We start from the raw sequence: 12,105 nt of genomic DNA on the forward strand, positions 1-12,105 counted from the left end.
CCCTGTGGGAGACCTTTAAGGAGCATATACTTGACCTGTTTCAAAAGGCAGCAGCAGGTGATCCCACTATGCAGCAGGCCTTAGTGGCGTCCGGTAACCCTGGCCCCAAGCTGACCCCTACAACGTTATCGAAGCCTAGAGTAAAGTCTGTTCGGCCTCAGTGCCAGTACTCACTCATGCGCCTCTGGCACTGATCACGAGCTGCATGCCTCAGGCCTTGACGCACCTTTCGGCGCAGATCAGTGCTGGACCATTAGTGTCGGCACCCGTCGCTGACTGGTCATGTGTCCTTAGTCGAGGACCGAGTTCTTCAACAAGATGAGCACTATTTACGATGAGGACCAGATTTCGAGTGGCCTCGACTTGAATTATGGAGGTACTGGAGGTAAAGATGACTTTGCAGATCAGGCAGATTTAATCGCCTTGGCTGAGGGCCTTCACGAAGCTAGGGTTCTGAACACCTCTCCTGTCTTGGAGACACAACATGCTCATCTTTGTGGGCATACTCATGCCAAGTATCGTACCTTGGTGGATAAGAGCTTGCTGACATCTTGGATAAAGGGTCTTCCACTGATGGGGCCATGCCATTTAATGTGGTTATTGCTGACCCCATCGCCACCTTGTGGCAGGGACCATGCACCATTCCCCCCGGTGAACTCTGACTTTGCGAAGAAGTACAGGCTGGCAAGGGGAGACCCGGCTCATTTCTCCACTCGCCCAACACCAGAGCGGTTGGTCTTGCAGGCGGCCACTGTTAATAACTGATCAGCCATGTCTGTTCTCCCAAAGGATAGCAAAGAAAAAAGGTGTTTTCTTCGGGTAGTATGGCCCTTGAAGTGGTTAACGTGGCTAGCGCATTCGCTAAGTATTTGTTTGGCTTGTGGTCTGCAATCATGGAAGCCACCCAGTACATTCCCGAAGACGAGTTGCTAGAGGGCTTTCGGCAATGAACCGAGTGTTGCTGACTGTTCATTGCCGAAAGGGAAACGTAAACTTTTTCACCAGAAAAACTCTTCTTCCCCTTTTAAATGTAGAGGCGCGCGGGGTGCGGCCCTGGGAGCATGCACTCCACTAACTCCGCCAGTATGTATAAAGGCGACTATGGAAATGGACTAGGAGTACGTTGGTCTCTACGGTGAGTAACTCATAATTTCTCATGGTGGCTTCCTTTGAACCTTGACACTTGCGTCCCCTGCACACTATATATACTGATAAATATCAGTCAAGTATAATTATTATATAGATAAGTCCAACATACGTTAAATGAATTATTCTTGATGGTTGGTTCTTAGAACAGATCATTGATCACACTTCATAGAAAAACAATTGCAAATTTAATATTGGTGTATATGCAGTATTTAATTCAGACAACATACATAATGACAGTTAAATAAACATAAAAATTGAGCATTCGGGATACGAATCTCTTCATCAGGAGCAGGAAAATTCATCAATTGCATAAACTTCATTTCTAATCTATAACACAAGAACAAAAAGGGCTTACGAGTGATAGGTTTCCATTATTGGTAATAGTTGAATAGATTAGATAATATCACCTTCTAGGAGGAAAATTCCTCAAATCTGGTTGATTTTGAAAGCGAGGTCACGTGTGGTATCTGTACATCACGTCGTCGCTAGATGTTGCTGGGAAGTTCCAAAGATTACTTTGTAAGTATTTGCTTTATCAGTCGTAGTAATCCAAAACATCAAACAGGTCTAGCTATGTAATAGTGAACAGATTTCTAATTAACATAAGACATCTGTCTTTGTTGTAGCAGTCAAAACATTTGCGGTAAATTGAAACTCCAGGTGCCGCGGTACATACCGCTTGTAGAGTGGTGGCAATTGTAGTTTGTTGATAGAAGCTCTGTGCGGAGCAGACTCTCTTGTTAAAGAGTGTCTTGTCTGAAAAAAGACGATTGAGTGTCAAGATGGAATTGAGATGCTGCGTGTAGCTATTCAAGGGCACTATGTGATGTGTTAGTGATACTTACAGAATGAAAATTGTTTCCCAAACCACCCATGGTGGCCTACACACGTGGTAGAAACTTTAAGGACAACTTGGTCAGAGATTAAAAAATCTACAACCTACACAAGGCTTTATATCAACCCCTAAAACGGTACATTTTTTGACACAGGCAGATCTGGTACTCTGACCTTCTCCATCTGTTGGTGGTTCCAGCCATCAGACTACTTCCTCTTGCAGGCCTTCTCTCCAGGAAAGGAACATCAATCCTGCACAACAATCCAGCATCTCGGAGCCTGGCAGCCTGTCTACTATAGCCTTAGAATTTGGACACTGCTCTCTGCCTTTGGAATGCAGGGATATTCTAGCCAAGGCCAGGGCTCCATCTACACTTGCTTTTTTACAAACACAGGTGGAAGGACTCTTAACAGTGCGGTGACGGTCACAGAAGATCTCTCTGCTGTGCAAAACGGCACTATAGCTGCTTCCTTACTTGCTCTCGCTGGCCAAGGTGGGCCTTGCCCATGCATCTATTTAGGTACACCTGCCGCCATATCCCGGTATACCCGGCCTCCAGGCAGGCACTCTCTGTGGTTACACAGGCTCTTTAAAGAGTTCCTCAGGGGCCTCTTCAGAACGTTCCCTCCGGTGAAGTTTGTGCCCTTGAGTGGGAACAGAATGTGGTTCTATTGAAACTGATGAGGGCCCCATTTAAAAATCTGAATCGGGCCTCCTTGAAGTTTGTCTTGGAAGACCGCCTTCCTGGTGGACATTACCTCTGTCAGGTGGATTGGGGAAATACAGGCTCTTATGTAAGCATCCATATTTGTCGTTCCATTCAGCTAAAGTGGTTCTACAAACTTATCTTTCCTTTAGGCCAAAGGTCCCATCGTTCTTAAATGAGCCTTTGGTTCTTCCCGTTTTCTCTGCAAACCCTTCCACACCTGTTGAAAGATCTTTGCATTCGCTGGATGTTGTGCGTGCCTTGAAGTTCTGTGTTGCACGCACAAAGGATTTTAGAAAGACTTCTCATCAATTTTGGACCTGTGGGGCATGGCAAGGCTCTGTCCAAGGCTTCCACCTCCAGGTGGCTCTCTGTTTTTATCATGCATTGCCATCAGCTGGCCAACAGACCTTAGCCAGTCCTGCGTAGAGCCCAGTCCACCAGAGTTCTTGCATCAACAACAGTGTTCCTCTCGGGTGTTCCCCTGCTGGATGCGTGCAGGGCGGCTACGTGGAGATCTACCCACACCTTCACGTGATTCTACTGCGTCGACAGGGATTCCAGGGAGAAGGCTCATGTCAGACAAGCGGTGCCTCACAACCCGTTTGCATGAGGCGAGTCTGTTCCAGGGATTAGTGTATTGCTGGAGCCTTGCCACCTTCCGTGGATGTGTAGGTATACTGCTGTGTAATTGTATTCATGAGCCTGTCAATCCATGTAAGATCCTATGAATGAGAAGGAACAAGTTACTTACAAGTTACTTACAAGTTACTTACAAGTTACTTACAAGTTACTTACAAGTTACTTACCTGTAACTCTTGTTCTCCAGCATGGGTCTTTCATGGATTCACATGCAAACCCTCCCTCTTACCCTTATTGGTTCCTATGGGCACTTTACGTGCGTGACCAAATCTAAAGATGACCACCAGGGGTGGAGCTACGGAGGGCGGATGTCATTGGCTGGGGCAGTATGACCCAAAGTGACAGCAATGGGCTATGCAAGCTACATGCAGTCTTCGTTTAAAGCTAAACTGCTTTTTTCTATCACTGAGGATTCCCATCCTGACTGAGAATATTCTTGAGCGTGTGAATCCATGTGATATCCATGCTGGAGAACAAGAGTTGCAGGTAAGTACAGTTCCTTATTGCAAAAATGTTGATTGTAGGTCCATTCGATAGCATTTCGCATTCAGCTAGCGTCTCAACTTTTATCCGGTTATAGAGTAGAGCATTGTTGAGAGAGGGGACCGTCCATTCCCAAAATCTAGTCATGGAGATGAACAGCTTATCTAGGGGAAAGGTCTTCCAGTCTGATAAAAGCTAGTTTTGCATCTCTCGTGATGCCTGTGTCGAATGTGAAAGGGAGTGCTTCCGTTCTGTCAAGGAATGCTGATGGGGCATACGGAGGGAGTGGGAGGGGCATATTTTCGATGTATGCTATGTGAAGCCTAGCAGGTGACCTCCGCTGTGTCAAGGGACTGTCGATAACCTGGTTGGGTTCATAGGGTTGCTGATTCAAGGGGGACAAGGGCGAGCCAAAATATAGATTATTACGTTGTGGGATTGGGGGCTGTAAAGTACGCATAGATGGCATGATGTAGGATACAGACTAGGGGGCACAGGTTTCTATATTTGGTACATTTAGGCCCCCATTCTGGTAGAGTAAAAGGAGCGTTTCCCATTTAATGGCCCGCCCCTTAACTCCCCAAACTAGGCTGATTAAAATTGATTGAAGTTTCGTGGGGAACCGAACTTTTAGGCGGATAGGGCTGCTGGTGACAGGTAGAGGCACTTTGGCAACAGTGTCATTGCGATCCAGGCTGCTTCTGCCTTTTTAAACACTGTTTTATGAGAGATCTTTACCATTTACACATAGACATTTTATCAAATGCACTAGGCGCCAGAGGCATAGACCAGGGTAGGGCCTGAGCAGGCAAGGCGCGCCTAAAATCTGCAGCGCTGTGTGGGCACTTACAGATATGAATGTCACTATGGTGGGACCTTCACTAGGCCTAGAGCCAATGTAGGAGTAACTTTTCTGAAAATGTTGGGGGTTGGGGGTTGGGGGGGGGGGGGGGGGGAGTATGACATCTGAAGAAAAGGTGCCCCAGCCAAATGAATGGGGACAAAATGGTGTGCCATGAAAGTTGGGGGGGACAAACACCCCTGTCCCGCCCCCCTAAAATTACACCCATGTCCAGGCCCCACTTGTTAGACGATCCTGTCTACGCGCTCTTTTTAGCATGTATTGCCTGTTAGTAAAGAAGTCCAATCTTTTGTTAATTTCCAATGTAAATGCAGGTTTTTGTTTAAACTGTACAGTATTTCTAACTGCTCTGTCTGCAATTGAACGGTTCTGAAGTGTAGATTTACAACTCATTGATAAGCCAATCACAGCGCTGCAGTGCGCCCCTTAAATGCCAGCCTTGCATGCAACTCTCAGAACTGGTGCTTTCCCTTCAATTTTGTTTTTTTAATCTCTGATGAAGAAGTGCTTTGTGACTTGGAATGCTCATTCATGCAGCATATTATTTTGAATTACTTCAATATATTGTATCAAACCTCGAACTTGAGTGATTTTTTAAAAAAACTGAATTAAAACAGTGACACACTTATTACTTACTGTTGAGTCTTGAAAGAGTGCAAAGTGCGGTGAAGTCCTTGTGGTTTCTCTTCAGATTGTAGTCCTCTTCTGTGCTTCAGGGCTTAGTGTTGGGTTCAACAAGCTAATTATGCAGAACTATGGGATTATTAGGAAATCGAGGGCAGAGAGATTCTCAAAACTGTCAACAGGGGTGGTATCAATGAAAACCTTTGGTGTTCACCCGATTAATGGGGGCTGCTTTATTCAATTTTTGTTGGTTTCTTCCGGAGTTCTCTCCAGGTGCAGGTTCTGCATTAAATTCAGGCACCATTTTTAAAAAAAAAAAAAAAAAAAAACGGGTCATAGCTGGGTCTGTCAGTAGCCATAACCATATAAAGCAACATCTGTATCCCTCACTCTCTGGGGCTGGCATTAGCCATGACCATACCAAGCAACTTCTGTATCCCTCACTCTCTGGGGCTGGCAGTAGCCATGACCATATCAAGCAACTTCTGTATCCCTCACTCTCTCTCTGGGGCTGGGAGTAGCCATGACCATATCAAGCAACATCTGTATCCCTCCCTCTCTCTCTGGGGCTGGGAGTAGCCATGACCATATAAAGCAACATCTGTATTCCTCGCGTAGGAAACCGCGTCCTTCATTGGCACGTGTACTGGCACCTTTTGCGTATACCATGCTATACAAAAAGGCTGCCATCAACCATTGGCGTCCAAACAGGCAGCTGTGCAAGGAGACTGGCACAGTGAAAATTGGGCCTTTGGGGTACCATAATCCTTTAAGATTTACATTTTTATGATGAAGGATCAAAATAACATGCAAGTCCGATATGAAATTAAATGCTTCATTTAGAAATGGGCTTGGTTACAAAAGGGATGCATTTAGTAACAGTGATGTAACTTGACATTACACAGGGAAGTCCTTCCCTCCCCATGGGAATTTTCTCCCAAACAACATATAACTAGTCATAAGGATATCAGAATGGGATAACGCAAAACAGGGTGCATGTCCACCCAAGGAACTCAGGGGTCCTTTCACGTTCCCTCCCCTCACACACAGCCTTAATAATATAGTGCCCAGCTCACTTCTTGATACGCCCAACACCCTCGCTTAGGATACAGTCGGCTCCAATATTCTCAACATTTAGACACCAGCCACCCTCCTAGGCTGATGATACCTTGGGAGACACTCCATCTAGCAAGTATTTGCCCCTCCCTTGCTTTGAGTACAGATATCACCTGAGGTCTCTAGGTCGCCCCTCTGGGCCGGTACTGGTGCCTGTGATGCACTCCTGCAAGCATGGATTTGTTCCCCCTTGCTTAGGGTTGTTGTCTGGCTGATCTATTGTTACCCGCCAGCCACGGGTTTCCCTCCTGGGCAACTTCTATAGTCATTAGTAGCAACTCTTCTCTCTCTTCTGGTGATGGCCTTTTCCAGTGCCTGAACTATAGCCCTCAGCAGGCTCGCCACTGTTATTTTTCTGAGTCTGGTTCTAGCCAGTGCCTGAGGTATAGCCAGTGCCTGAGGTATCGCCGTCTGCAGGCCTATAATGCTCACTCTAAGGCTCTGGCTGTCTTTCTGGCCCTTTCTTGCCTCCTGCACAGTAGCCCTATCTGAGCAACTATGGGTAGTGAGCCCAGGCATTTTATAGTGTGCCTCATTCCCCTGGTAATCAAAAAGGGTCCTAATTGGTGCATTTGTAGCCTTTCCCGCCTCATAGTTTGTGATTGGCTTTGCCTTGCACCCCTCCAGGCATGTTCAGGTGTGTTTGCTGGACAACTCTCAGCTGATTATGCTGGTTTCTCCTCCTCAGTGCCTGGTGCTAAACATCGTTTAACTGCCATCAGCCTCGGGTTTAAAAACGCTATGCACCATTCTGGCAGAAGTGCCTGTGGGTCAGCGCCACTCTGCGACTGGCGGCCTGATCCATGCACCAGCTCTTGCTCGCGCTGCATCGGAGCCCCAATCTTGCGAGTTTTCGATTATTCAATCCATGATCGGCAACAAAACGTGTAGAGTATGCCCATGAATCGGTGTGTTTGTGAAGGGAGAGGGCAGCCCTTACTCTGGGTCCTCATGAGAAGTGGGGTGGAGGGGTTATTGTGTTGCTTACTTTTAGGTAAGGCGGAGGTGCTGGCACTTGACGGGCTCTCTGGAAAGGGTAGTGGATAACATGAGGCCCAGCGTCCTATATTGGAGCCCTAGTCTGCTACTCTTTTCCTTCCCTATGGAAAGGTTAGGGTTCGCTCTTGGCTCTGGGATGCAGGATGGATCCCTGTATAGCACCTCCAGGATTCTCATCGCTTAGTGACTCGGTCTTTCAGGAGCGCACATGTTTGTATCCATGTCTCAGATCAAGCCAAGGGGAGGCAAGGATGCAGGCAGGGTAAAACTAAAATACATAGGGTTTTTTTCAGTAATGTAACAGGATGGCGCTTCCAGAGTGCACAGTGTTCTGTCATAATGCTTTAAAGTTAATAAAAAACACAGACATTTCAAATGATTGTGTTTAACAGGTTTCAGCAAATGGTGCAAGAAAAAAAAACGAAAATGCAGGAAGCAGAAAAAAAAGAAAAGGAGTTGCAAGCGAAGAAAAGAGAGGAAGAACTGAAGCAGGCAGCTTTGAAATCCAAAAATGTGATTCCCAAAGAGGAGCAGCTAAAGAGTGACGTGTCAAAAGCAAGTGAAGTATCTACAAGAAAGGAGGAGCCGCCCCAGGTCGGTGAAATAAGCCATGGCCACATTTCGGAAAAGCCAGTCTTGCTCAATTTGAAAAGCACCCCAGATGGCCTAGATAAGCCAGCCAGCAGCCGCGAAAAGCGGGAATATCGGCGGCAAAGGGGGCTGGAACATGACAAATTGCAGAATAAAAACTTTAGTATTTCAGAGGATGAACCCTCTTCCCCATGTGGCACAGAACAAAATGGTGTTTTGGAAAAGGAGATTGATGTATTTAAAGAGCCAAACAAAAACTTGAAAGAAGAGTTCAATAAAGTGTCAGTGAAAGATACTGTATCAGAGACGAAAGTAATGTTGGACAAAGATAATGCCAAAGAAATAACTGGAGGGGAAAAGACGCACCGAAAAAATGTGTCCGATTCAAAGGTTGAGTTGGCAGACAAGGTGAGCAATTCTATTGGCCAACAGGTGCACCCGAAGCAAATGGACAAACAGGATGGGAACCACACCAGCAGGCCAGTCAGTCTGCCATTAAACGTCAACAATAACTTTGCTCCGATAATCGATGATACTAAGAAAACACTGGAAATTCCGGTGCCAAAAACAAAGACCGATCCCAGCAAAATGGTGACCAAAGCACCAGACAGCCCTCCTGGGGTTCCTCCCCAGAGGTACACTGATCCCCATATGCTCAAGAAAAAAGCAGAGAAGTGGAAAGGCAAGAGGCAGATGGAGACTGAGCCCAATGAGGTGGGCAAGGAGATGGACAGCGAGAAGCTGGAATCCCTCAGCCCTGCGGGGAAAACTCCAGAGTAAGTACTTTATCTGACTGTTGCTTCCTTTCCTCAATATTTTATCTTATCTTCCCCCTACTTTCCTAGTCATTCCCTCCTTCTCTCCTCCTTTCTTTACTGTGTTCCTTTCCTCATCCCCCCTCTTTCAATATTCCCTCCTCCTTTGCAGTATTCCTCCCTCCCTTTCACATTCCTGTCTTTCCTTTTGTCATTTCCTGATGCCATTCATTAATCTGGTCTTCCTTTTCTAATTTCTACATCTGGACACTACTGCATCCTTTTGTGCAAGCAAATCTCACAGAAACTCAATGAGCAACACGTGGGTACCCTGCGGCTGTGGGGCCCAGCGCATGTGCAACGTTGCTTTGCACCTAGTAACCGCTGGCGGTAGCAATAGAGGAAATCTGTGAGCCAAAAAGGCCGTTTTAAGGCCACTCATAATTTCGCTTTTTGCTTATGGGCACTTTTATGAGTGCCTTCTTAAGACTATGGTCTAGAAAGAGCATGCCTTCTGTCCATCTATAGAGTTTTGATTTTTGGGTATTGTTACAATTTGTACAAAGGGATTTAGAAGAAAATTTAAAACTTTTTCCGTTTGTTGATGCAGGAAGAAGACCGCAGCCTCGCAGTTGGAAGATGTTTCTGCAGTCCCCAATGTTCCCCCCGTTATTCAGGTATTTCGGCTCTCCATCAGCATTGCAGTCTTGTGCTCAGAGAACCTTTAGAGATAACGGAAGCGTTTTGGCCCGCCGCCTCCCTTCCCCCGCTCTGAGTGACCCTGTTGCTACTGCAAGAATGAAATCGACCAAGCGTCACATAGCCCATTGATAACCATCCTTCATTCAGCAATCTATCCTATTTTACATAGAGAAATCTATTGATGTCTTAGCCCAGAATTAATTAGACTGCCTTGATGATGCACGAATACATTTTATTAAACCAGTGCAAATGCAAAGATATGATATGGCATTTGTAACGCGCCTATACACAGGTGTTTCAAGGCGCGACGAGGCAGGGAGGGGAGGAAACAAGGGGAGACAGACAACGATCCTACTAGGCTAGGTGTCATTCAGATCGCGCAAGTGCAGGGGTGGGGGAGGGGGAAAGTGCAAGGGGAAGGGGGGGGGAAGTGCAGTACAAGGTAAGTGGCGTAAAGTAATAAATAAATAGGGCCAGCTGGTGGCAAGTGCAAGGTAAGTGCAGAACAAGTGCTGGAAAAGGGGGGGGGGGCTGTAGGGATACAGAGACAGTCCCGCAGTGCAGAGGGGTTCCAGGGCATCAGTGCAAGTGGAGAGTGGCTGGGCCCAGGACCGAGGCCGTTAAGAGTGGTCCAGTTGCAGAATCAGTGCAGTTTCAGTGAAGAATATTAGCTGTTCAGCAGGGGAGAGGGAGAGAAAGCAGAGGCAAAGAGGAAGGTTTTGAGGTGCTTCCGGAACCGGAGATGGTTCTCCTCAAGTTTCAGGGAGGCAGGAAGGCTGTTCCAGAGGGAGGCCCCTGCCGCGGAGAGAGATCTACCCCCAACTCGTTGCTTCGAGAAGCGGCTGACCCTGAGGGAGTTGGAGGCGGATGAGCGAAGGGCTCGGGAAGGAAGATATTTGGGAAGAGAGAGTTGAAGGTATTTAGGACCAAGGCCCCAGAAGGCCTTGTGGACAATGCAGAGGGTTTTGAACTTTATCCTCGCAGCCACTGGGAGCCAGTGTAGAGATTTCAGTCCTGGAGAGATACGGTCCCTGGGCTTGAGGCCAAGGACAAGTCTCGCAGTTCTGTTCTGTATGAGTTGCAGAGGGGGGAGAGAGGAGGCAGGCAGATTAAGGTAGAGGCTGTTACAGTAATCCAGCTTCGAGAGAACCAGGGCTCGGGAGACAGTGAGCTTCTGGGGGAAGGAGAGGAAGGGAAGAATACCTCTGAGGAGGTGCAGCTGGTAGTGTGACTTCTTAGCGACGTCAGAAATATGAGGAGAAAAGGAGAGTGTGGAGTCGAAGATGACCCCAAGGTTTTTTGCATTGCAGGTAGGAGCAGGGAGGGGGCCAAGGTAGGCAGGCCAGAGAGCTGCAGGGAAGGAGGGAGTGGGTGTACCGATGAGTAGAATCTCAGTCTTACTGGCATTAAGGCAGAGGTCATTGGCGGCACACCATTCCTGGATAGCAGACAGACAGTCAGAGATGAGGGAAGGAGAGGGGGAGGCTGAGGGTAGCCTGAAAATGAGCTGGGTATCGTCCGCGTAGCACTGGAAATTAGGGCAGAGAGCGGCGATGCGGTGGGCAAGGAGTGCCAGATACTGGTTGAACAGCCAGGGAGAGAGATTAGATCCCTGGGGGACACCACAGGTGGAGAAAAAGATGTCGGAGAGGAAGGACCCCAGAGAGGAAAGCTGTTAGAAAATATTTTTCACAACATTGAAAGACCCCTTTTCATGTACAGACTGAATTTGAGGCACAGCTCCACCTCACTGATGAGGCCCAAAATGGCTGAAACACGCATATGGGGTTGCTGTTGGTACTCTTGTTCAGAAGGGAATTGCCATAGCATTTCGGTGCTGGACTACCCAGGTGGGTGGGGCAAAGACTGACATGCAAATGGTTATTTCTGATCTGAGAAAGGTACAGTGAACAAAAGGCGATGGCTCCAAACTCTCAAAGTGGGGAAAAAAAACAGACCAGGTTATCATGCCATGTTCTTTCTGGAGAGGGGCACCTGCTACTTTCTTAAATGAATTTAGTATGTGCAGCTTTGCCCCAAGAAATGTTTTCGCAACAGTTCTCTTATTTTTCTCCTGCATAAAAATCTAATATTTTCTTTGTACATCAGGTTTAGATTGGGATAAGATTTTCTGTTACCCATCAAATCGCTTCCATGTGAATTATGAAATGTTGACAGTAGTACAAGCTACAATTATAAGAATACAAGATCATCATTAATTACATGAATTGCATGGTTCTTAAATTCCTATGACTGTTTATGTTCCCATTAGCTCTGATGCTGCTCTCAATTCTTAACTGTCTACCCATCTAAAACGCTAATGGTATTATTGAGAGTAAAGTGGCAGAAGCCCAGTGACCGGAGAGGCGATTCCAGCCTCCATATGAGATGCTCTGTGGCCAGCGTGTGATGCCAGAACCGACCCAATACAACCCTTGTTCCATCTGTCAAGTGTCTCTCTGTAAACTGGGACGAGGACTAAAAAATGTGAACTATCTGAAACGAAGACCAGGTGTTAGCCATTAATCATTGCTATGTGATAAAGTGAATGTGTACAATTTTTGGAGAAGGTGGATGGTCCTTCCTCTAGTGGGTGTGTTTTGTCTCTTGCTGTCCTTTGTGCTTCATGTTGCTGCTCTTG

The 12,105-nt window shown here is 46.8% G+C and overlaps 1 protein-coding gene across 9 annotated transcripts in view; it reads left to right on the forward strand.

The window, feature by feature from the left end:
- Nucleotides 1-12,105, forward strand: part of MYO9B (myosin IXB) — a 925,026-nt gene that overhangs the window by 698,020 nt on the left and 214,901 nt on the right. For all 9 annotated transcript variants that reach the window (XM_069649217.1, XM_069649219.1, XM_069649218.1 and 6 more), the window contains 2 exons: nt 7,809-8,783; nt 9,373-9,439. In XM_069649217.1, coding sequence (XP_069505318.1) covers nt 7,809-8,783; nt 9,373-9,439 — 1,042 coding nt within the window. The remainder of the gene's footprint in view (nt 1-7,808; nt 8,784-9,372; nt 9,440-12,105) is intronic.

Source organism: Ambystoma mexicanum, chromosome 1p, assembly GCF_040938575.1.
Source record: "Ambystoma mexicanum isolate Mex_15411 chromosome 1p, UKY_AmexF1_1, whole genome shotgun sequence".
In the NCBI taxonomy this organism is placed as follows: Eukaryota; Metazoa; Chordata; class Amphibia; order Caudata; family Ambystomatidae; genus Ambystoma; species Ambystoma mexicanum.